Below are 27,185 nucleotides of genomic sequence, written 5' to 3'. Positions count from 1 at the left end.
AGCCAATGAGGAGAGGGAATGCTGAGAGAGCCTCTGCTCTCCTGCGCGGTGCTGGATCGAGTTTGAGATCAAGTATAAGGTGGGGCTGGGGGAGCTGCATGCAGGTTTTTACCTTAATGCAGAGAATGCATTAAGGTAAAAAACCTTCGAACTTTAGAACCACTTTAAAGAAGAATTTTAGGTATGGTAATTTTTACATCGTTACATTGCTCCAGCTGGCATCAAAGTTTCTATGTATATATTATACCTGTGGGATCCCTCTAGAAGCTGGAAATCACAGGTAGTAGGCACCGCTATGACGCCACTACTCCAGTGATCTCCACTAGCTTCTGTGGTTGCCCTGCTGCATTTATGAACACAAGAAGTTAGCAGCTCAGCACAGGCACTATTCAGAGAATACTTTGCATTTTGTCAAGGAACGCAAAGCATATTCTGATTGGATGAGGTAGAGAGGTAGAGAGATAGAGAGAGACATCATCTTTCCACATCTTCCAATCCGAGAACCCAGAAGCTAAAAGAGACCACTGGAGTAGGGATGTCTACTTTCTGATCTCCAGCTTCTAGAGGAGGGTTTCTCAACTAGGGTTCCTTCAGAGATTGCATTGGGTTCCTCCAGAGGTTGCTAGGGGTTCCATGGAACCCTAGGGTTCCTCCAGAGGTTGCTAGTGGTTCCATTGAACTCTAGGATTACTCCAGAGGTTGCTATGGTTTCCATGGAAGTCTAGGGTTCCCCCAGAGGTTGCTAGTGGTTCCACTGAACTCTAGAGTTCCTCCAGAGGTTGCAATAAGCTCCTTGAACCCTAGGGTTCCTTCAGAGGTTGCAATAAGCTCCTTGAACCCTAGGGTTCCTTCAGAGGTTGCTAGAGGTTGCTAGGGGGTATATTGAACCCTAGGGTTCATCCAGAGGTTACAATAAGCTCCATCAATCCCTAGGGTTCCCCCAGAGGTTGCTAGTACTTCAATTGAACCATAGGCTTACTCCAGAGGTTGCTAGTACAGGCATACCCCACTTTTAAGTACACAATGGGGTTTATTTACTAAAGCTGAAAAGTGCAAAATCAGGCTCACTTCTGCATAGAAACCAATGAGCTTCCAGGTTTTATTACCAAAGCTTAATTGAACAAGCCAAAGTTAGAAGCTCATTGGTATCTATGCAGAAGTTAGCCTGATTTTGCACTTTCCAGCTTTAGTAAATAAGCCCCATTGTGTACTTAAAAGTGGGGTATGCCTGTACTTCAATTGAACCATAGGGTTACTCCAGAGATTGCTACTACTTCAATTAAACCATAGGGTTACTCCAGAGGTTGATATGGGTTCCATGGAAGCCCAGGGATCCTCCAGAGGTTGCTAGGGGTTCCATGGAACCCTAGGGTTCCTCCAGAGGTTGCTAGTGGTTCCATTGACCTCTAGGATTACCCCAGAGGTTGCTAGGCGTTAAATGGAACCCTATGGTTCCTCCAGAGGTTGCTAGGGGTTCCATGGAACCCTATGGTTCCTCCAGAGGTTGCTATGAGTTCCTTGAGCAATTTCTGCCTCTCAGATAAGTTCTCACTAACACCATTGATCCTTTTAGCTATCTGTAAGGGGATAATTCTTCCCAATGACCACAAGTGTAAGAAGCATTCTTCCCACTGACCATCAAACTAATGTGTCATGAGTTGTAGATCTAGTAATTATTAGCCGGGGTTCCCTGACACTGAAAAGTTACTTCAAGGGTTCCTCTGTGTTGGAAAAAAAAAAAAAAGTTTGACAAAGGCAGTTCTAGGAGGATCTCACAGGTATGGTATATGTACAGTTACACTGATCAAAGCTGGAACAATGTAGCTATGAAACATTATCCATATCTGAAATTCCTATTTAATCATATGAGGGTATCACTTAAAGTCCAAAGACAGTAAAACACAGTAATGGAATTGTAATTTTATCTCATTGATACAATCTGTGGACTATCAGTGGTCCATTAACTAGCCTTTCTCAAGTAGGGTTCCTTCTCAGGTTGCTAGGCGTTCTATGAGTAATGATCAATGGAGAATTGATCTTCTGCCTAAATCCCCCTTTCTCCATCAGGATCTCTGTCTCTTTTGTATCCATTAATGTCAATTGTGCCCAGAAGGTGATGGGAATTGATGGGAATTGGTCAGCAGCTATGAAAAGGATCAGGAGCATTACCTGTATACTATTGATCTTCCATTTAAACTAACCACCGACATAAAGGATTACAGCTACAATGGCCACTAACGTTAGTTATTTTTTGTTGTTGTTGGGTAGTCCGGTTAAAAAAGACACAAGCCCATCTAGTTCAAATAAGTCTAATTATTATTGATCATTTAAAGTGATTCTAAAAGTTGAAGGTCTTTTACCATAATGCGGTAAAAAAAAAAATACTTCAGTGTGCAGGTCCCCCCTTAGCCCCCCCCAATACTTACCTGAGCCCGATCTCGATCCAGTGATGTACATGAGAGTAGAAGCACTCTTGGCTCTCTCCCACCTCATTGGCGCAGAGACAGCAGTGGGAGCCATTGGTCAATCACAGTCAGTGAGGAGAGGGATGGGGGGGCGGGGCTAAGCTGTTCTCTGTGTGTCTTTGGGCACACAAAGCTGTTTTGGGAGCGAGCACGCACGATTGCCCCCTTAGCAATCAGCTTGCTATAAGGACGTTTGTCGGGAGGCTGCGAAGAGCCAGGAGCGCCGGCAGAGGACCCGAGAAGAGGAGGATCATTGGTGCTCTTTGGAAAACCAGTATAACATGTTTTATTTTTTTTAAATAAAAATTTTTCCTTTACAATCACTTTTATTTGATTGCTAAAAATTATTTTCTCATATACAGCAGGTGGATGTTAAAAAAGGATCTGGCCTCCATGTCAAATACTCAAGGTATGCCACATATTTTTTTTTTTTTATTGAAAACATACGGTTTACTGATTATGCTAACGTACCAAGAGTTGTAGGTGTAAGCATTTTTAGAAAGGGTTCCTTAAAATTATTTCAAGCGTTCTTCAGTGGTAAAACAATTGAGAAAGGCTGCCATGAATAGTTGACTGTATTATTCTAAACAATCCTTTTAAAATGGGTCAACAAAACTTCCTTTCATCTTTTGTTTATTGAAGGTCACAGCAGCCTGATTGGTAGGCCAAGACCATTGGGTATTATGCCACCTACAGGAGTAGGACGCTCGGCACAACCAAAATATTAAAGTACAACCCAGCTGGTGGTCAAACCCCCCCCCCCCCCATGTGCAACACATATGCAGTTTTTTTTCCCTAGCGCTTAGGAGTTAAGACGTAGAAAATATTTCTCCTCTGTTCTCCATTACTGCTAATTCTACCAAACCTCTGAGAACGTCCTGGGCCTTTCATCATGGTGCTTCCAACACTCAAGCAGCAAGAGTTTTGTCAAGATGCTCCTACCTGTTGGTTGTTCTGACCCACTCACACAGTATCTGGCACTGGTTAGAGATGTCCCAATGGTCTTGATGTACTGGCTGGCTTTGTCCTCCAATGAATTAAAGAGAAAATTAGATTTTTGCACTCACCATAAAATCTTTATCTCTAAGTTCTTTAACCACTTAAGGACCAAGCCTCTTTTTGAGATTTGTTGTTTACAAGTTAAAAACTTTTTTTTTTTTTTTTTTTAAGTTTATCAGACATGTTATAATTACCTGCTCTGTGTAATGGTTTTGCACAGAGCAGCCCAAATCCTCTTCTTCTTGGGTTCCCCGCCGGCGCTCCTGGCTCCTCCCCCTTGCTGAGTGCCCCCCCCCATCGCAAGCTTGCTATGGGGGTACATGTGCGTACTCGCTCCCATGCCCCACTCTGTGTCCATAAGACACACAGAACAGGGTTTAGCCGTGCATGAAGGTAAAATCCTTCAGCTTTTACAACCACTTTAACCACTTCAGCCCCGGATGGATATACCTCCTTAAAGTGGAGCGCCGCTTTTTTTTTTTTTAAAGTCAGCAGCTACAAATACTGCTAATACAAATAAGGACACTTACCTGTCCAGGACGCCCACGATGTGGGCACCCGAAGCCGAACCGTCCCTAGGCTCTCGGGTGCTGCCGCCGCCATCTTCGCTAAGGGAATCTGGAAGTGAAGCCTTGCGGCTTCACTTCCTGGTTCCCTACTGTGCATGTGTGACTCGCGCTGCGCGTTCCCACTGGTCCCTGCTGACTTCTGTGACCTGTTTGTCTCCCAGAAGACAGTGGGGGGGACGGAGAAGGTGCCGGAAGTGGCGTAGATACCCCCAGGTGGCTTGGGTCTCCCCCCTGCTCCCTGAAAGGTGCCACATGTGACACTGGAGGGGGGAGAGGAATTAGAAAAGCGGAAGTTCCATTTTTGGGTGGAACTCCGCTTTAATGACCAGGCCAATTTTTGCGATACGGCAATGCGTCGCTTTAACTGACAATTGTGCGGTCGTGCGATGCTAAACCCAGACAAGATTGATGTTCTTTTTTTTTCCCCACAAATAGAGTTTTCTTTTGGTGGTATTTGATCACTTCTGCCGTTTTTATTTCTTGCGCTATAAACAAAGACTGGCAATTTTGAAAAAAAAAAACAATATTTTTTACTTTCTGTTATAATACATATCCCCCAAAAAAATATATAAAAAAACGAATTTATTTATCAGTTTAGGCCAATATGTATTCTGCTACATATTTTTGCTAAAAAAAATCGTAATAAGCGTATATTGATTGGTTTGCACAAAAGTTATAGTGTCTACAAACTATGGGATAGATGTATGGCGTTTTTATTATTATTTTTTATTTTTTTTTACTAGTAATCAACAAATTTTTTGCTGGATTGCGGCGGACAGATCGGACACTTTTTTTGGGACCAGTGACATTATTACAGTGATCAGAGCTAAAAATAGTCACTTATTACTGTATAAATGACACTGGCAGGGAAGGGGTTAACACTTGGGGGTGATCAAGGGGTTAAGTGTTTCCAAGGGAGGTGTTTCTAACTGTGAGGGGAGTGGACTGATTGGGAGTACAGAGAGATCGCTGTTCCTGATCACTTGGAACAGACAATCTCACTGTACTCTCCTGTCAGAACGGGGATCTGCTTTGTTTACACTGGCAGATCCCTATTCTGCCTCTGAGTAGCGATCGCGGGTGGCCGGCGGACATCGTAGCCACTGGACCCGCGCAACGGCTCCCCTGCTGTGCAGCCACAGTGTCTTATGCAAGAACCGACGTTCAGGTAGCGGTTAAAGTGGTTGTAAAGGCTGAAGGGTATTTTGCCTTCATGCATTCAATGCATGAAGGTAAAAAAACGTCCCTGTCCCAATACTTACCCAAGCCCTATCTCAATCCAGTGATGTGCATGAGAGCAGCGGCTCCCCGGGGACTCTCCCTCATTGGCTGAGATAGCATTTCTGGGCAAGTGGCTCCCACTGCTGTCAATCACAGCCAGAGAGCCAATGAGGAGAGTGAGGGGGTGGGGCCGAGCCGCGTCTCTGTGTTTGAATGTTTTGGGGTACTTTGTCGCAGTAAGTGGGCTTAGCACTATACGAGCATATAGTGTGACCAAACCCCCGTATTTTTGAATATGTTCAGGTGTTTTTAACTAGCCTTGCAGGATAAATGTAATTTATGGATGTGTGCGCTGTAATCTGTTTTGTTCTGTGTTTGAATGGACAACCAGAGCCTCCCCATTGCAAGCTGCTTGCACCCCAATACTTACCAAGCCTCATCTCAATCCAGCGATGTGCATGAGAGCAGCGGCTCCCCGGGGACTCTCCCTCCTCATTGACTGAGACAGCATTGTGGGCAAGTGGCTCCCACTGCTGTCAATCACAGCCAGAGAGCCAATGAGGAGAGAGAGAGAGGGGGTGGGGCCGAGCCGCGTCTCTGTGTTTGAATGGACACACAGAGCCCCCATTGCAAGATGCTTGCTCTGGGGGCACTTGGCAGGAGCGAGGGGCCAGGAGTGCCAGCAGGGGACCCTAGAAGTGGAGGATTGGGACTGCTCTGTGCAAAACCATTGCACAGAGCAGGTAAGCATAACATGGTGGTACCTAGCATTTTACTCCTGCAGGTGGAGCAATACCCAAAGGTCTCTATTGACCTTGGTTGTGTAATTCAGTGAACTCAGAGGAAGAATATTTTACAGCGAGTACAAAGATCTCATCTTCTTACATAATTGCCGCATAGTGAAGTTGTGCAGCGTTCATTATTCACAAAATCTTTTTGTAGCCAACTAAAAACAAAAAAAACAAAAAAAAAAATAACAGCTTAGTGAAGATCATTCCAAATGTATCTTTATTGTCAAATTTTGGTATGACATTTGGAAATGAAAGATTTACATCATGTTTTCCAAGAAATTCACACAAGTTTTTAAACATTTCATTTTAATTTTGAGGCAATAAAAACACGAATCATAGAATGAGAAACGAACACAGAAAAAAACAAAGAGCAAATGTACTATTACAGGGATCATAGGAAGGTGAACGCTTCAAGAAGTGCCAGAAAAATGTAAAAATCAATGGCGTTTTTGAGCATGGTGAAGTGATGTAAGACCAAGAATGACTTTAACTCTGTCAATGGAAAACGACAGGACAATTTTATTTGATGTCACAGAAGCTGTTAGAGTTTCAAGTCCCATGGGGTCATTCGGGTCACAGCCATTCGTAGTTTGTCGCTATATGGAAAGTGCATACATTTCTATCCTGGTTCTACAGGGTGAATGCCCTACAGAGAGCTTTTTTTTTTTTTTTTTTTGGATAGGCTTGGGTCCGATCTACTTTCCTCTTAATACATGTCAAAGGAATTGCAAATACAGCTTGGGGTGGTGAAGATCAAGGAGGAGGCCAGAAGAACTTGTGAAGGAACTGAGAAGTGTCTTAAGATGATCTCAAATGCAAGCCAAATGCTCCTCAAAGTGGTTGCCGATCTACACAAACCCAGGCCTTTTGCTTGCGTTCAAACTACTTTTTGTTTCCCAAATGCAATTACAAAGCCAACTTCAAGGAGTTTGTTGCAATATACATTGGGTACAACTCAAAAGCAAGTTGATGCAGGTGCTTGAGCAACTGAAATACAAATCAAAGCGCTTCAATTGTGCACCAAAGCATTTTAGAAGCAGCTTAAAGAGACACTGTCACCCCCCCCCCCCCCCCCCCAAAGATATAGCAAGCAAATGCACTCACATAACCATAATGTAGGCTGCCTTTGTTAATTTGAGTGGACAAATAAAACTACAGTATATATTAAACAAATGCAATGCCTTTACACTCCTGGGAATGTCTCTCCGTAGAAAGAGATCAGAGGCGGCTCTCTAATTAGGCAAATTAGGTGGTCGCCTAAGGCCTCGCACTCACAGGGGCCTCGCGGCCTAATTTGCCTGTTCTCAATCACTGAAGTTGACGCCGGCGGCTCCACCTACCCCCACTGGGACTCTGTGGCTTAGGAGCTTATGGACAAATCAGATACTGCCCGCAGCCTGAGGAATAGCAGCCTCATCATGGAGCGTCCCAGTCCGTGGGGCCTCATGTGTAAGTTTTGCCTAAGGCCTCACAAAGCCTGAAGCCGCCTCTGAAAGAGATGTAGCTGTTCCTCATTCCCAAGCTTGCATCAATCAAAGACGCTCGACCAGTGACCCAAGCTGGCTCTGTATTCCTGACACCTTTCCAATCGCAGACTCTTCACAGTTCAAAAAGCTTTTGAGCCTTGATGAAGGGAGGTTCTGTAGAACCCCCGAAACACTCTGGCTGTTCTGAGCAAAATTAGCGACCAAAAACCTGTTTCTGGACTTTAAATATACAGTAGTGTGGTGCTTTCCTTCCTATAATCACTCAATACAATGCCCCAAGGATGCAGCCTTGGCCCCCTGTGCTCTAGGGAGCTGCCCTTCAAAAAACTTTTCATGCTCAAATTAGGCATAAAACCTTCAAAAAAGGATCCAGACCAGCACTCCCACCTCTTTGTCTAACTATCAAGTCAACAAAGGTCCTGGCAGCATCTGGGAAAGTCTTGCATGACTGTCAATGCAAGTTGGGCTATAACCATTTGCATACAGAACAGATGTACTCTACTGGAGTACAGAGATCCACCTGCTTCCTAGTAACGGAGGATACAAGGCGGCAATAGCTGCGTGCATCCTAGCAATGGAGGAGCTAGCTGCCTGCATCCTAGCAACAGAGGATGCTAGGTGGCAATTGCTGCCTGCATCCTAGCAATAGGGGATGTCAGGTGACAATAGCCGCATGCGTTCTAACCACAGAAGACACTAGTTGCCTGCATCCTAGCAATGGAGGATGCTAGGCCACAATAGCTGCCTGCATCCTAGCAACAAAGAATGCTAGGCCACAATAACTGCCTGCATCCTAGCAATGAGGGATGCTAAGCGTTGATTGCCACTTGCATCCTTGCAATGGAGGAGCTAGCTGCCTGCATCCTAGCAACAGAGGATGCTAGGTGGCAATTGCTGCCTGCATCCCAGCAATAGGGGATGTCAGGTGACAATAGCCGCATGCGTTCTAACCACAGAAGACACTAGTTGCCTGCATCCTAGCAACGGAGGATGCTAGGCCACAATAGCTGCCTGCATCCTAGCAATGGAGGATGCTAGGCCACAATAGCTGCCTGCATCCTAGCAACAGAGAATGCTAGGCCACAATAACTGCCTGCATCCTAGCAACGAGGGATGCTAACCGTTGATTGCCACTTGCATCCTTGCAAGGAAGGATGCTATGTGGCAATAGCCATCTGCATACTAGCAACTAATGGGCTTGTAGGTTGCTCAACCACGTTACATGCATACAGTGTACAGAGCACATTTTACAGAGGATCCTGCTGCCAGCTTCTGCCACGGCTTACGAGTAGCCATATATTCATATAGCCATGTGCATGTACCCTTATGGTTATGTCAGTAAATTTACTTGCTATGTTATAAGGCTTGGTATAGGGTGGTGATAGGGTCTGCTTAACTCCTGAAGCCCTCCTACACAAGCCCTTATTGAAATCAAAGGAATATGGTGAGAGAATGAAAGTCTCTAGTACGAGTAGTCAGGAGTATGCAAAGAAAACTAAAATGAGCAGATTTATAACCAGAACTATTGTTATCAGAAAATTAACTTTACCTGTCTACTAGGAAATAAATTTGACCTATCTATGAATTACTAACATGTCAATGTGTCACCAGGAATCTCTATCTACTAAACCAGTGGTTCTCAACCTTTTTTTGAGACCAGGGCCTGGCAAATTCAGAAGGCTGGGAACACTGTGGGTGGCTAGGTGGATCTGTGGGAGGTTGGGAGCACTGTGAGCACTATGGAGGGCTGGGGCCTCTGCAGCTGGCTAGGTGGCACCGTGGGAGGTTGGGAGCACTGTGCGCACTATAGAGGGCTGGGGGCTCTACAGCAGGCGGGGGGCAGTGTTGAGCCAGAAGGCTCTCAGGGGGCCTGGGGGCACTATGGGCCACTTTAGGAGGTTGGGGTGTGCACTGTCGCAATCTAAGAGGCACTGTGAGAGGTTAAGGGATCTGTAGCTGGCTGGAGGCCTGGAAGAGGTTATGCCACAGCACAGCAGTGGGCCCCAGCCCGGTGGTTGAAAACCATTGTACTAGCCACTTTAGGAGGTTGGGGGGTGCACTGTCGGGATCTAAGAGGCACTGTGAGAGGTTAAGTGATCTGTAGCTGGCTGGAGGCCTGGAAAAGGGGAGGCCACAGCCCAGCAGTGGGCCCCAGCCCGGTGGTTGAAAACCATTGTACTAAACTACTCCAGCAGCTTTTTTTTTTGTAGTGCATACACTGCCCTATCCTGGTGTAGAATTTATACTGTACAGGTGCAAAGGACAACATAGAGAACTAGACTGTAGATACAAGAAGCAGTGCGAAGATAGTAAATCATGAAAAACACTTGGGTCTCACGTGAACACTTGTCATCCCTTCTACAAAAATACTACGCTGAAACTTTTCATTTCAACGGGAACGCATAAACGCACAAATTGCAGTCCGATAGCATATCAAGCACACAACGATGCTAACCGTGATAAAAAAAAAAATGATATCTGCATACACAAATACAGCATAAAAATAATTTTACATTTTTACAAAACAGACCAGACCAGGCAACGTGTGACATCACACAGTGTGTAGACAAATTGCTGGTGTACGTTAATGCAGTCTATAGAGGCAACGAAGTAAACCTCCGCTATGTTCAACACTCACATTACATTGCTTTGGTGTATGAAACGATCGTTTGAACCAGTAATGTTGTTTTAAAGAGGCCCTGTCACCAATGCAAAAAAAAAAAGCAGAAAAATACACACAAAAATCAGTTCTTTTAAATGCTTACTAGCAGCATTTTTCTTTCCTCTTTCCATAAATTAATTGTTGGCTTGCAGTGTTCCTGTGGTGCGCAGCCGCAGTGATTGCTAAGATGCTGGCAGAGGATAGCGTCATTTGTTACTAGGACCCTGATAGTTGAGCATCATTGGTTGCTAAGAAGCAAGTAACACACCGTCATTGTTTGTTAGGATGCAGGAGGCCAGGAAGCACAGCGCCTTTGGTTGTTATGATGCAGGCGAATGCCTGCACCATAACAACCAGTGATTGTGCAGCCTGGGCGCTAAACATACACAGGGCTAAACATACACAGTATGTGCCACCGTGCCTGCATGAGTGCCATCTGAGGGGGCCGCCTCAATTGATCTTGTGGAGGGCAAGGCCCTGGCCATGTTGGACCCCTGAGATCTGGACCAGCGCACTAACACTGAGTCTCCAGATCTCCGACACGCACCCCGCACAGTGCTTCAATCAACAATGTTGCTCAGGGATCATCAGTGTTGTTGACTGAGGGACAACATTTGCGATTGTGCAGGAGCAGTGTGGGAACCCTGAGATCCTGACCACTGCTCTCACAGAGCCAAGTCTTCGGGTCTCTGACACGCCCCATTCATGTTACTCCAATCAACAACCTCTTCTGGGAGTGTCTAATTACTGTCTGCGATGGCACAGCTCCTAAGCCCCTCCCTTTCCCTTTCTGCATAACCTTTTTTTTGTAGCTGCCATGGGAGGCGCAAAGGGAAATTCTATTCTTTCTCAACCTTTTTATCCAAGAGGAACCCTTGAAGTAAATTTCAGGCCTTGGGGAAGCCCTTCTAAAACCAATTCCTTGGAGATCAGTGGGAAGAATTCCCCTTTTGCCATAGTGGTCAGAATGCCTCCCTTATACGCAGCTAAAAGGACCATTAATGCCATGCAGTTGGCTCTGCCAATTGGCATAGGCTTCAGAATTATACAAGCGCCATTGAATGGGAGGTCCAACCAGCCATAGCTCAAGGAACCCTGAAGCAAACTCTGGAGGAACCCTAGTGTTCCACAGAACCCTGTTTGAGAGAGACTGCTATAGAGTGACTTGAGTGAGTCTGTTGGGGCTGCTGACATCACATCCAAGATGATGGCGTCAGATGACGTAAATCTCAGACATTTAAAAAGCTCTGAGACTGCTTCTGGGTGCGCCATCTTGTATGTGATGTCAGAAGCTCTAGCAGACTCGGATCTCTCGCTCTAGTGGCACCCTATATTATTCCACTTTGCCCCTGCATTATGTATGGAGATGAGGAGAGGAGTGGAAGAGCTAAGTCAGCACAGTCAGTAACTAGACACTACCAGAAGAGGAGAGGACTATGACATTCAAGACGGAACGGACTATGCTAAGGAATTTACCCTTCCTGGAGTAGTCAAATTTTCTTGCACGTTCTAAAGCACATTGCAAGCCAATAAAAATGTATGGAAAAAGAAATTGCTGCAAGCAAGAATTTGAAATACTTGTTTTTTTTCTGCAATTATCTACAATTTTTTTAACTTGGTGACAGGGTCTCTTTAAGGCATGTTAATATAAACTGACCATTGTAAGCATGCCTGTCAGTGAATCCGTAACTGCCACTTCAGCAGCAGTTTGGCCTCCTACAGGAAGTGCAAAAAATAATGGATCAAGTTTCAGGTCCTTGCTGAAGCACTTCCTGTTATAGGGTGACAACGTCCTGTCCCTGTTACCCAATTGTTCATCTGTGGTCAACTTGTCACATAGATTTTCAATAGGGATTACAAGAGGGCCCCACCGTGCTCATTGCACAGGCATGTTCTGCTGTTGTCACCATGCAGCCATCACCAAGGTGCATGTAGAAAGAAGGTTGTTTGAAAAGGCTGCATCAATCCGTCGGACATTCTGATTGTGTGTGGGCTTCATCAGACCTTTTCTTTCGAAAATTCTGACGGACCTTAGAAATAGAACATGTTTCAAGTCTTTACGACAGACTCAATCCCTATCGAGAAAAACGTTCGTCTGTATGCTAGTCCGACGGACCAAAAACGACGCAAGGGCAGCTATTGGCTACTGGCTATTGAACTTTCTTTTTCTAGTCCCAACGTACGTCATCGCTTTCTAAACGATCTGACTTTGGTGTGATCGTGTGTAGGCAAGTCCGTTTCGTCGGAATTCTGTCGAAAAGACTGTCAGAGTCTACTCTGACGGAAAGTTCGCTCGTGTGTACGCGGCATTACAAATGATGGAAGAAGGGGAAAACGAATAATTTTTTTTTAAAATAAGCAATTGTTTATGATACACACAGCAACTTAGGGGTCTGTTTATAAAATAATTTGCTGTGCAACTGTCTCCGTATTTGCACAGCCGTTGTGAATAATGCCTGTAGTGTGTCTTGTCTAATATGTTTGATCATCAGCTTCATCACGTAACTATGAGGCATTTTCATGAAATACTCAAATCAGGACAATACTATATTACAGCCAATAGATGGCGCTGTTAATCATAGGAAATAAACATATTAGACACAATGTGGGGATTATTTGTGAAGGCTGTGTGAATGCTGAGACAGTCGCCCAAATGTTTTTTTTTTAATAAATAGACCCCTTTATGCCATTCAGTTAGGGTTTACAGCTACACTACATGGTCAAAAATGTGGGAACACCTGATCATCACACCTATATGAGCTTGCTGGACTTCTAATTCCACAACCATGGCCATTACTATGGCGGTGTCCCTTTTTGTGACTATAGCATTGGCTATTTTCTAGGGTGTCTGTGAATAGGTTTGTCCATTCAAACAGAGGAACATTTGTGAGGTCAGGTGCTGATGTTGGATGAGAAGACCTGATCCCAGATGTGTTCAGTAGGATTGAGGTCAGGTCCTGATGTTGAATAGGAAGACCTGATCCCTAAGGTGTTCAGTAGGGTTGAGGTCAGGTCATGATGTTGGACGAGAAGACCTGATCCCAAAGGTGTTCAGTATGGTTGAGGTCAGGTACGGATGTTGAATAAGAAGACCTGATCCCAAAGGTGTTCAGTAGGGTTGAGGTCAGGTACAGGTGTTGGATAAGAAAACCTGATCCCAAAGGTGTTCGGTAGGGTTGAGGTCAGGTCCTGATGTTGGATGAGAAGACCTGACCCCAAAGGTGTTCAGTAGGGTTGGGGACATGGCTTTGTGCCATGGTTCAACTATGTGTTTATGGAGCTGGCCTTGTGTACTTGAACTCAATAATTTGGAGGCGTGACAACATATATTTGACCATATAGTGTACCATATATAGTAGACATCAATAAAAAGTGTTTTAAGCATCAGAATCATTTGCTGGCACATACTGTATATTGATTCACGCTTTGGAAAGGTTCTGGTGCTTCCAAACACTGATGGCTACAATCTCGGTTTATATATTTGTGATATATGGTATTACTGCTCATGTATCTGGTTCATTGGTGTGAACCACAAAGCCCTTCTATAATGCAAATTATTCTATAACCCTGAAATCATCTATATTACCTGACTTGAGACAAAGCTGAAGGGGAGGTTAATTACACAATTTTTATTTTTGTTAAAGCCTAGCTGAACCTTCAATTTAAATCAGCTAATTATACAATACACTGCATCAAAACAAATGTGTGCAACGTCTTATGCCGTGTACACATGGGCGGACTTTTCGGGATCAAAGGTCCGACGGACTTTCGACGGACTCTCTAAGGAACGGACTTGCCCACACACGATCACACCAAAGTCCGACGGATTTGTACGTAATGACGTAAGACTAGACTAAAATAAGGAAGTTGATAGCCAGTAGCCAATAGCTGCCCTAGCGTCGGTTTTCGTCCGTCGGACTAGCATACAGACGAGCGGATTTCTCAATAGGAACTGGGTCCGGCGGAAAGATTTGAAACATGTTCCAAATCTAAAGTCCGTCTGATTTTCGACAGAAAAAGTCCGCCGAAGGTCCGATGAAGCCCACACACGGTCGGATTGTCCGACGCATTCGTTCCGTCTGACCAGTCCGGTCGAAAAGTCCGCCCGTGTGTACACGGCATAACAGTTTATTTCTGTTAGAAAGCAGCCACAGCTTGTGTAGAAAAGCCCACTCTCTGCCAGCATGCTGCAGAGAAGGACCCTTGCTGTTTGTGTGGAAGCTGTGGTCTTCATGCAGAGGTCCAACATGCCACCCTGCTGAGTCAGAACTTAAATTCTTCAATCGGCAAAGGTCATGATACCTACTAATTGGAAAAAATGTAGCACTGACTCAGCGGAATGGCCATATTGGACCTCTGCAAAGAGACCACTGCTTCCACATGGGGAGAAAGGGTCATTTTCTCTAGCATGCAGACAGGGAATGCAGCTGGAATGTATTTTATCTGATTTAGGCCTCATTCACACTTGCGGTATCCACTGTCGTCCCTCTGTATAGCAATTTGCGGTTGTTCATTTTTCCGAGGGTGGTTTACTTGAACAGGCAGCTTGGAGGCAATAGGTCACCCCTTGTTTTTAACCCTGAAAAGCCTCCACCAGTACAACACAACCAAATGCATTACATGCGGTTGTTATGCAGCCCCATTGACTAGAAAAGGGTTACCTCTAGTGGCAGGACTGCCCGCTGTACACAATATGGGATATACTTTTTGCCTTAACTGCAGCATAGGTATCCCCCATCAGGCTGCCGTTGTACTTTAAGGTGGGCAGTTGGGGGTGGTAAAACCGCATCTCAACCACCTTTTCTCCTCCTATTTTTTTTTTTTTTTTTACCACCCCTTCTTCCCATCCGTGGTCGCAAGTTACATAGTTGAGTTCATAGCTCAATTGGACGTTAAAACTATTTAAAAAAAAAAGCCCCACCACTATCATGGTGGAAATGGGAGGATGGGGCTTCTAGCAGGAAAAATATAAGATCTGTTCACATGCCAAAAATTCTTAATACTGATACTTATTTTATTCTGAAGCTTTGGATTTCAGACATTTGATTCCAGCTTTACGTTAAAAAAAAAAAAAAATGCTTACATATTTTTTTTGTTTTTTGTTTTTTTTTTTGTATAAATATCGAACACCAATACCTTGGCACATCACACACATAAAAAAATAAATCATTAAAATCTGTGGTTACAGTCACAAGGTCAGTCCGGTCAAGTGTATAAATCTTTTGCATTGTCCACAAAATATTATTTGTGATCAACTTTTTTTTTTTTTATTATTATTTATTTATTTATTTTTTGAAATTCAAGAGAAAAATCCCCCTAGACCCAGTTTACATCTAGACTGCTTTCTGCACAAACATGGCTCCAGTACCTGTGCGGTTAGTTTGGGGAGGGGAGCGTGTCGTTATATATCCGAGTCTGGAAATACCAACAGGCTTTAGATAGAGAAGTCAACTTATCATACTGAAGAATTATTCATTTTAAAGCAACTGAAATTGAGTAAATTGGGCTTATTTGATGTAATCCAAAAAAAAAAATACCTTCACAAATAAGCCTGTTTTGTATATTAAATGGGAAGTGGACAATGTTAAATTAAAGCCCAATTGTATTTTTAGTTTTTCTATAAATGGGAGGATGCATAGGAAGGAACTGTTTGCTTTTTTTTTTTTTTCACCAGTAATTATGCTCCAAACGGTAAAGGCGTGGATCTCCTATCTGTGTGAACCTCCGCCCCAGTCTAAAGTCTTTTGCAGACTCTAACAGGTTTTCTTCTAAGATTGCCCTGTATTTGGCTCCATCCATCTTCCCATCAACTCTGACCGGCTTCCCTGTCCCTGCTGAAGAAGACCACCCCAACAACATAATGCTGCCACCACCATGTTTCACGGTGGGGATGGTGTGTTCAGGGTGATGTGCAGTGTTAAGCCTCGTACACACTGTACGATTGTTGGCCAACCGAGCGTCAGAATTTTGTCAAAAGGCCGTGTGCCAGGATCTTATCTTGCATACTAATGGTACACAATTGTCGTGCCACAGACACGAATGTAGTGACGTACTACAAGGGCTTTCAGCTCTTGAGCGCCACCCTTTGGGCCCCTTCTGCTGATTTAGTGTTTGGTGAGCATTGATTCCGAGCATGCGTGTTTGTACTTTCGACTTTTGTGTGACGGATTTATGTACTAACCATACGAAAATCTGACGTCAATTCGTTGTCCGCCGAAAATTTACTAGCCTGTCGTCCAACATTTGTGGGCAGAAAGTTGGACAACAATTGTCAAAAGGCGCTTACTAACGGTAAGATTTTAGGATAACAGTCTGTCAACAGACAATCTCCTGCCAACAATCGTACATATGAGGCTTTAGTTTTCCGCCACACATAGTGTTTTGCTTTTAGGACAAAAAGTTCAATTTTGGTCTCATCTGACCAGAGCGCCTTCTTCCACGCTTGCTGTGTCCTCCACATGGCTTCTCACAAACTGCAAAAGGGACTTCCTATGGATTTCTTTCACCAATGTCTTTCCTCTTGTCACTCTTCCATAAAGGGCAGATTTGTGGAGAACACGACTAATAGTTGTCCTGTGGACAGATTCTCCCACCTGAGCTGTGGATCTCTGCAGCTCCTCCAGAGTTACCATGGACCTTTTGGCTGCTTCTCTGATTAATGCTCTCCTAGCCCGGCCTGTCAGTTTAGGTGGACGGCCATGTCTTGGTAGGTTTGCAGTTGTGCCATACTCTTTCCATTTTCTGATGATGGATTGAACAGAGCTCCGTGAGATGTTCAAAGCTTGGGATATTTTTTTAGAACCCAACCCTGCTTTATACTTCTCCACAACTTTATCCCTGACCTGTCTGGTGTGTCCCTTGGCCTTCATGATGCTGTTTGCTCACTAAGGTTCTCTAACAAACCTTTGAGGGCTCCACAGAACAGCTGTATTTATACTGAGATTAAATTACATACAGGTGACTTCTGAAGGCAATTGGTTCCTCTAGATTTTAGTTGGAGGTATCAGAGTAAAGGAGGCTGAATACAAATGCACGCCACACTTTTCAGATATGTATTTGTAAAAAATGTGGAACACCATTTATAATTTTCCTTCCACCTCACAATTATGTGCCACTTTGTGTTGGTCTATCACATAAAATCCCAATAAAATACACTTGCGTTTTTTGGTTGTAACATGACAAAATGTGGAAAATTTCAAGGGTTATGAATATTTTTTCAAGGCACTGCACTCATAAAAAGCTTCCCATAGAGCATTGTTGATTGGGGCACAGCAGTTATGACCATGTAGGGGGTTTGTGGGACCACTAAGCTCAAGACCTCTGTGCACTGTGTAAGAAAAGTGGTCCTAGTCTCAGCAGTCTAACACACCTGCACAGCTCTCCAATCCACAACCCCCAATCCAAAGCTTGAGCATTGTTGATAGAAGCATAGCAGTTATGAATGCATAAGAAGCATGTGGGACTCTGGAAGTCCATGCCTCTTCTTCCACACAGAATGCAGCAATCTGACTCTCCTGCATGTTGCCAGTAGAGTTTCCATCCATCTTGTATAATAGGGGATTATCCTGAATTTCAAACTAAAATGCTACGTCTATTATTGATTCAATGCACGTCTCTAATTTTCCTGCATTTCTGGGTACGTCTGTTAGGGATGCTAGGCTGCAGGAGCCGCCTGCGCCCTAGCTACCAAGAATGCCAGTTTGCAGGGGCCATCTGCATCCTAGCAACCAAGGAGCCTAGGGGGCAGGATCAGCTTGTGTCCCAGCAAACAAGTTGCTTCATTCTGCATGTGGTGGCGTGGGCCTGTCAAGTAGGCCGTGGTTGCAAGGAAGCGGGTCATTCGGGGTAGACTTTTTATGAGGCCTCGTGATTTATAATAGGGGAGACTTTGTTGTGAAGGGGGACTTCCCCTGCAATGCCAAGGAGAGAGTGACATCGTCATTCAGTACAGATGCTGGTCTTATACCCGCTGCAGGGGCCATCTGCATCCTAGCAACCAAAGAACCTAGGGGGGCAGGATCAGCTTGCGTCCTAGCAACGAAGTTGCTATATTCTGCATGTGGTGGCGTGGACCTGTCAAGTAGGCCGTGGTGGCAAGGAAGGGGGTCATTTGGGGTAGACTTTATGGGGCTTCATGATTTCTAATGGGAGAGTCTTTGTTGTGAAGAGGGACTTCCCCTGCAATGCCAAGGAGAGAGGGACATCATCATCCAGTACAGATGCCAGTCTTCCTAAATCCGTTAAATACAGTTTGGCATGCTAGGCATGCTTTTATTGACCCTGTGCCCTACTCTATCCCTACTCCTCCCTTATTTAGGTGGCAGCACAGTGGTGTAGGGGGTAGCACTCTCGCCTAGCAGTAAAAAGGGTCCCTGGTTCGAATCCCAACCACGACACTACCTGCCTGGAGTTTGCATGTTCTCCCTGTGCCTGCGTGGGTTTCCTCCAGGTACTCCGGTTTCCTCCCACACTCCAAAGACATGCTGGTAGGTTAATTGGTTTCTGGCCAAAATTGGCCCTAGTATATGAATATGAGTTGGGGACCTGGGATTGTTGGCTCCTTGAGGGTAGGGACCAATGTGAGTGTGCGGTGTATGTGTGGAGCGCTTCGTAAATTGACGGCACTATATGGGTACCTTAAATAAATAGGGATAATTGTAGACATGCACCCACACTCACTCAGGTTGAACTGGATGGACTGGTGTCTTTATTCAAACTTACTAACTATGTAACTATGTAACCCTAGCTGTCAGGGAAGGAATTGGTTTGGAGAATTATTACTGAAGAAAACAAAGTGAATTGGTTTTATTTTATTTTTTTATGCACCCACACTCCATTAAAAACTAAAGGTACCATTGGGCCTTAAATAAGGAGCCATTTCCTGTGATAAAAAGTGAGTTGGTGAATTAGATTGTCATGCATATTCCCCAATTCTGGGTCAGAAGTTGTAGAGACATTTAGGGATTTACACTGCAATTTAACCAGGAGCAAGATTCTGAGATTTGTGTTTGGGATACTAGGAATAATATGAGAAACAACCTGAGAAAAATATGGATACACATTCTTGTCATTATTACAGTCCATGGACTGTGCTATGATGGCTCATAGGAACATCAGACGTATACCACAGGAGCTCTCAGTGGTTTCTCCTGCTGACCCCCATCTCATACAATGGTGGCGTGGAGGTCTAAGGAGAAACCAGTGAGAGCCGCTGGAGACTCAGTAGATCGACACTCCTGGAGGTGATGGTTTTCTTGCACAATTTGGGGGGATCATTTTTCAGGTGGTCAACAGCAAGGGTGTCAGGAAAGGTAAATGGGTACACTCTTCTTTTAGGGCCTGCTTGATACCTGTGTGTCCGGGAAATGGGCACGCTGCGGTGCCATTCATTCTTAATGGCACCTCAATGCTTCTTGTTAACGTGTGTTGTAGTGCACCAAATAAAACAAGGTAACATGCATTTTGGTGGAGTGCATTTAAAAAATAGGTGCATGCAACTTCTTTGGTGCCATTGTCATCCATTGGGCAGACAATTGAAATGAATGGGCTGGCCAAATGCACCGCACCTTAATGCAAGTAAAACACCCATACATGCACGCGTTTGCTCGTGCACAGGTCTAAACAGGGTATTACAGTTAGGTCACTTTAAATGTCGTCCAATGAAAAATGCTGGCCGTACGTGTCATGAACGGCAGGCAGCTTCAGGAAAAGACTTGCATAGCTACCTTCAGATCTACCCTTTGATAACGTCTTTGTTACAGAGATTGGTATGTGTGGCCTGAACACCCAAACCAACAACAACAAATCTTGTTTCCAATTTTTTTTTTCACCCTTATAAAAACATGGCAGTCATATCTGTCCAATTCACAGTATGGTGGTAGATTTTTTTTTTTTTTTTTACCTATTGGGTAAATCAGTCATTTTAGTCATCCAATCATTGTCAAGAGTAAATTTATGTTTTACAAATCACTTCACTCGCATATGATTGGTTATTCAAAGTGAACACAGTTTACCCTGGCTCAGTGGACATTCTCTACTCCTTTTTTTTCAAACTAAACCAACCACATTATCTCATTATTACAGCAGAGCATGTGGCTAGCTTCCGATAGATAAATGCCTGATTGAATGCCGTCGTACTAATGTTTGCATAACGCGTTTAATTCAGACTCAAACTCTAGGCAGATATAAAATGATGAGGTCATCTCTCAGCTCACGCTGCTCTCCCTCCCCATCAGTGTGTTCCTTATCAGCAATTGTGCATGAAGAACACTTGATTGGCTCCCAGACCTACCCCTCATTCTCCCATTCTGAGTGCTGCTATACGAACCAAAGAACCAAATTTAGTTCTGGTACTTACACTTGTTATATTGTAAATAATACATTGATTTATAGATTAAGAACTACCTAGTTTTCATTACGGTTGTATCTTTTTTTTATATCCGCCTGGAGTTCAGCTTTAATGTCTATCCTAAATAGAATCTTGCTCTCGGTCTTATTCATCTGATGACCACAGCTTTAGGTTTGAAAAACTTTGCATAAAAATAATTATTTGTACAGTGTAATGTCTCAAAGCCTGAAAGCCATGGGATTGAATCATACACTGGCCAAAGTTTTTGGACACCTGACAAGTCCAACCAGCTCACCCAGATGAACTTGTTGGACATGCCCACCTATATGAGCTTGTTGGACATCTCAATCCAAAGCTGTGACCTGTATTGTTGAGTTGACTCTCCTTTTGCAGCTATCCACTCTTCTGGAAAGAATTTCTACAAGATTTTGGAGTGCACTTGTGGGAACTTTATTGGCTCGTTTAGCCAAAAGAGAATTTCTGAGGTCAGGCACTGGCATTTTTATGAGAATACCTGGCTGACCATTGGTGTTCTAGTTCATCCCAAAGATGTTCAGAAAACTTGAGAGCTCCGTGTATGGCATGGAGATTAATAGGAAATGGACCCCTCATGTATGGCTATAATTGCCTCAATTTTTTTGGGTAGGCTTTCCACAAGATTTTGGAGTGTATCTGTGGAAATTTGTGCCCATTCAGCCAAACGAAAATTCACGAGGTCAGGTACTGATGCTGGATAAGAAGACCTGGCTCACCATTGACATTCCAGTCCATCCCAAAGCCTTTCTACAACAATTTGGAGTGCATATGTGGGAACTTGTGCCCGTTTAGCCAAAATAGCATTTCTCAGACCAGGCACTGATGTTGGATGACCATAGGTGTTCTAGATCAGTGGTCTCCAAATTGTGGCCCCTTGCTTGCCTTTATCTGGCCCCCAGGGCACCATTCTGCCCACTGACCCCAGCAATAGGGCACTATCACTCACAATGACACCAACGATACGGCACTACTCCTCCCAATTACACCAGCAAAGGGGCACTACTCCTCCCAATTAAACCAATGATGGGGAACTATTCCTCCAATACCAATGACAAGGCACTATTCCCGTTCCTATTGCCGTCCTAGGTCTTTTTTTCTTTTTTTTTACTCCCCCTGACCACCAAGTCAGAGGCATTGTGATGCTTGGGCATTTTCTATTCCCGGAAGACGACAGTCTGGTCCTCCACAATGTCTGAAGTATAAATTGGCCCTTTGTTTACAAAGTTTGGAGATCCCTGTTCTAAATCATCTCCAAGTTGTTCATAAGGCTTTGAGGGCTTCTGTAGGTCATGGACATTATTAGGAAGCCGACCTCCCACTTGTGGCTAGACCAGCCTCTATTCTTCTGGGAACGCTTTCCACAAGATTTTGACGCATGACTGTGGGAATTTTTGCACATTTAGCCCAAAGAAAATTTGTAAGGTAAAGTACTGATGTTGGATGAGAAGATCTTGGACACCAACGGTGTTCTAGGACACCTCAAAGGTATTCAGAAGACTTGAGGGCTCTGTGTTGGCCATGGACATTAAAAGGAAGTTGACCCCTCATTTGTGGCTTTAACAGCCTCCATTCTTCTGGGAAGGCTTTCCACAAGATTTTGGAGTGTTTATGGGAAATTGTACATATTGGGGAGGTCAGGGGCTGATTTTGGATGAGACGACCTGGCTCACAATCAGTATTCTGATTCATCCCAAAATACCTTTACCAATAGGATTGTCTGGGATCTGTGCAGAACATTAAAGTTCTTCTACACCAAACTGGTCAAATCATGTCTTTTTGGGAGCTGGCTTTGTACACAGGACCACAGCCATGCTTGCACAGTCTTCCCCAAACTCTTTCTAGCGTGGAAGCATACATTTGTCAAAAATGTCTTTGTATGCTGTATCCTTAGCAGCACACTTCAATGGAAATATCTGAATGCCTTCATTTGGAGAGGTGTCCTCATACTATTGGCCACATAGCTAGGTGTAATGGTCAGATGTCCAAAAGCTTTCGGCTATATAATGTGTATTACTCAGGCATCTAAACAGCAAGTCTTATCCATTGTATGCACAATTTACTGTTGTGGTATGATATAAAAAGCACAGCACTAAGCATAACAACAGAACAAACACAAGCAAGAGCAAGGTACCGTTGGGAGTCAAAAGCAAATATCGGTAAGGACAAGTTCTGTTGTCGGTGACCATTTCATAGCAAAAATGACATATTCATTGTGCATCGTATAAAGCAGTTTGGATACGTTTATATCATTATCAGAAAAAAGCAAAGACTTATGCAGCATTTGTAAAAAGTAGAGACTATGCTTACTGTGGATAGAAACTTGTGTGAAAGGGGTGTGAATAGCAATGTTTTAGCAGAAAATCACAGCATATAATATAACACTGCAAAGATCATATAAAAATAAAGTTTGGTAGGGATACCAGCCGGCAAAGGGAGAAGTTGTAACACAGGACATAGCACATCTAGAGGCTTGTTTGTCTTATAGTCATAGGCTGGATACAAAGATACAAAGATAATGATTACAACTCCAAATATTGAGGTTAAGGTGCCAGTAGATATGTTATGCACGTATAGAGATCCAACGACATGCATGCATGTTTATGGTAATGCACTGGGTGGAAATCAGTCACTTTCCTGTGTTCCTTCCTCTTTCATTGGAGGCCACAGTACAGGGATTCTTGGCATGTGAACACTCTACAAACCAAAAAGAAGCAATTTTCCCCTCGTGGTTATACCCCTACACTTGCTCAGTGCAAACGGTCCCATCTTACACAAAAGTGTCCTGGCTTATGATGGGACCATTTTTAGATACATTGAGCCAACAGTCCAAAGTTCTTTAGAAGACAGTTTACTTCAGAGCATAGAAATCAGCAACAGGGCCTGCCAGAACTTCCAATAGTACTCGTAGAATCCCTGCCAGTGCATCCAATGGGACTTGCTGAATCCTTGCCATTACTATTGGTTGAACTAGATGGACTTGTGTCTTTTTTTTCAACTAGACTAACTATGTAACTTCCAATAATACTTACAGAATTCTTGCCAGAACCGCCAAAATTCCTGCCAGTTCTTCCAATCGTACTTACAGAACTTCTACCAGTATGTTCAATGGTACTTGTAGGTTCTCTGCCAGGATTTCCACAGTTCCCTGAAAGTACACTGGACGTATTCTCTAACCAAAAGGGTATTTAATCTTCAGCCTTTGAAGTGGCTGGTACTTTGTCTTCTCTCAAGCTATCCTTTGTCATAAGAGTTATATTTGTTATCTAAGGGATTGCCTGACCATTGCTGACCCAGACGGACCCTGACTATTCTGCTCACCAAGACGTCTAGGAGTCTGCCTAGACCTGACTACCCTTCTGCCTGCCAAAACCTATGCTTGGACCAGAATATTCTTTTGCGTACTGCATTCTCCAAACCATAGCTGTCCCTGTTCCTGCTACCCCTTGTTGGGGTAATCCTAAGGGGCCCTGGTCTGGCGACAGTTGCAGGGAAGAAAACTAGGACCACTGGGGTGTCCTGCTTATCTTCACCTTCAGGAGCTTTGGTGAAGACCAACTGTTACTTACATCCTATGCCTCAGGTGAGCCCATGCCCTCTGCAAAGGGGGCACCATAATACACTGCCTGCCTTGCACCTGCCAATTCCAGAGGCCTTGCAGGTATGAGTGCAGAATGACTTACTTGGATCAATTCTAGATGAATACACTCTGGTCCTATTGCTGTTTTCTCTATAAAGAATCTTGACATGCTGGCTCATTGTATCCTGTTAGTTTGTGGTGCCACCACCTACCAACCATTCCAGGGGTCTTTGATGTTGGAGTGCAGGATCGACTTTCCTGATCTATATCTAAAATGATTCACCGAATCAAACCTTTGCCTTATAACATCGGGATCCTACTTTCTCTACTATGGCTTTGGTCGTCTAGGTTTCCAAAGCTATGATGTGGTCCTCCATCTACACCTATATTAAGTTTTATGGGGTGGATATGCTTGCATAGGTGGAAGCTATCTTTGGTCATTAGATCCTGCTCTGTGACGTGTTTCCTTGCCTTGTTGGATGTACATGGCTGCCCTGCTTTTGGGTATCCCATGCGTAAAGTATTCCTGTACTGTGTCCTCTAATAAATGAAGACGAAATTAAGACTTTGTGAACTCAGAGTAAACGTTTTTCTGAAGTTCACTGGAGGACATAGTTTTTCCATTCTGAGTGTTCTCTCTTAGTTGGTTTGTGGGAATTGTTGTGTTAAATGGTTGTGGGAAGGATGTTGTACCTTTCACTGTTTTCTACAACTGAGCTCTTGAGCCAAAGTAGAAATTTAACTATTTAAGAGAACTGGACCCTTTTTGATGTGCATAGTGTCCAAAGGTTTTGTGGTTAGCAGTCAACCCACACAGAAAGAATTATTGTACATGGTCTTCCAATGACTCTCGAAGAAAGGGATTTTATGGACAAAGGGAACTGATAATTTCCATTGAAACTAGATGGCTACGGATGTCTGCACAGGCTGCAAACCTCCAACAGACATCTGGCTAGAATTGGCTGGATCAGGTGACAATCGTTTCATACTTTTATTATTGTACATAGTGATGAGCGAATCGATCGGCATGCAAATAGGTGAGCTGCTGAAATGCAAGTTTTTATGATTCACCTCATATGCAATCTTTAAACATTTTTCAGATATTTTTGTAAAATTTAATGAATCACTATTGCAGGAATGTTTGAGTTGTATGCTTCTCTGCAGACCAGACGGATTATAATGCAGATATTTGGGTGAATCGAAGGTTAGCGAATCGACGAGTCTCTGGATTCGAACATCACTAGTCGTAAGCCCTCAAAACAAATAAGCAAAGTACCCTGTTAAGGGCAGATATCACAGTGAGCATAAAGAGAGAAACTCAGCAGCCTACAGACGTTAGATGGCCGCTGGCTGTGCATGCGCGACCCGGCCACAGATCGCTGAACAAGCATGCACGTTCACATCAAATGTGCCAGTATGCACCTATGGAGGAGGGAAGGGTAACACTCTGCAGACATCCCTGGCTCTGGCCTATTTCTGGAAAAAGGCTCTGAAAAGACACAGGCACGGGATGTTTGCCACAGTTAAGGCGGACCTACAAAATTTCGAACGTTCCTTAACCTGACTTTTAATGGACTCTTCCAGTGAACGTTCTTTTACATCTGTAGGAACCTTCAGACAACTTTAAAAAAAAACAAAAACAAACAAACAGTAGGTGATACCTTTGAGAAGAGACAGGTAACACGTCCCACACAAGCTAGGAGTCCAAAAGGAATCTTTTTTTTGTAATTATTTTGGAATCATTCCCTTGATTGATGATTCTCGGTTGACATAGGTTGCCCAGTACACCAGATTAAAGATGGCAAACAAGACTGGGAAGACGATGCGTGAAATCTTGTCAATGCGGCTGACGCTGTTGTAAGTCTTTTTGCCGTCTAATGGCTTTAGCTCAGCGTGCGGCGGAGATAGAGGAGGGGGTGGGAGAGCAGCATTCTTTGCAATTGTGGCCAAGGCTGGTTCCTTGATGTTCAGTGTGTAGGTTGTCCCCACTATGTTGTAGGTCGTGCTGGACTTCTTTGCCAGGATTATAGGTTCTTTTATCTAGGGGGAGAATACAAAACAGTATGATGGGCCAATCAACACTGTCACACAATGTCATATTTTCCTGATTCACTTTGACGAACAAGCAACATTCGGCCTGGAGAGAAAATAGACAAATACCGTTCGATTTTTGCCCCCATTTGCACAGAAAGAATGAACATGCAGTTACAAATACTCCCTTAAATTTTAGGCTTGCACCTGCTAATAAGGGTGCATTTCTGCAAATCATTTAGTTATCCTAAGGGAAGATTTAAACGTGCATCTAAATCTCCCTTGCCTCTAAAGCCTGATCCACCATCGGATAGCTCGCCGGAGGCTACTGACAGGAAGTAAGGTGATACCTCCTCGCCGCTTGTTTTAACACCATTTTTGCCATCAAACACACCACAACTGCATGCATTGCACACGGTCGCGGGGCATTTGTTGCACTTCCCCTTTGACTTGAATGTGTAGTGTTCAATGGGCTTGCTGCCCACCGCTCACTACATGTACATAAAGGATTCCCAGAGCACTATGGATTGTCTTAGGAGACAGAACATACAGTAGCATCCTACCTTGAGGCACTGCATTGTCTGACTGAAACTTGCAACTAAGCTGCCTGATAAGTGATTAGTTATTTTTGAGTCACCCCTGTGAATCATTAAGCTTTGTTTAAATTCCAGCTTTAGCTATTGTGGTCTATTAACAGCTGTTTATTTTAACAGGCTGTAAAGAGATGAGGAAAAAATGAAAAAAGAGTACAGAACTTCACCTACTGGTTAAACCCCCCCCCCAAAACATTAAAATACCATATATCATAATTGCCCAACCCTTTTTAAATACACCACAAATAGTGCACATTTTTTTTTTATCACGCATATATTAAACAAATAAAGGGAATGTGTACAACAATATTGTACTCTTCATTTCTTTAAAAATAGGAAAATTTGCTTATATTGACCAGTCTTATTCTTTGTTTTATTTTCCCAGAGAATAAAAGGTTAAAGCCTA

The 27,185-nt window shown here is 43.8% G+C and overlaps 1 protein-coding gene across 2 annotated transcripts in view; it reads right to left on the bottom strand.

The window, feature by feature from the left end:
- Positions 1 to 6,239: 6,239 nt before the first annotated feature.
- LOC141108735 (gamma-aminobutyric acid receptor subunit alpha-3-like) overlaps positions 6,240 to 27,185 on the bottom strand; it is a 90,544-nt gene continuing 69,598 nt past the window's right edge. For both annotated transcript variants that reach the window (XM_073600636.1, XM_073600637.1), the window contains one exon: positions 6,240 to 26,195. In XM_073600636.1, the coding sequence (XP_073456737.1) occupies positions 25,884 to 26,195 (312 nt within the window). In that variant the 3' untranslated portion in view covers positions 6,240 to 25,883. The remainder of the gene's footprint in view (positions 26,196 to 27,185) is intronic.

Source organism: Aquarana catesbeiana, linkage group LG09, assembly GCF_042186555.1.
Source record: "Aquarana catesbeiana isolate 2022-GZ linkage group LG09, ASM4218655v1, whole genome shotgun sequence".
NCBI classification, from domain to species: Eukaryota; Metazoa; Chordata; class Amphibia; order Anura; family Ranidae; genus Aquarana; species Aquarana catesbeiana.
This window is presented reverse-complemented; position numbering and strand designations above follow the sequence as displayed.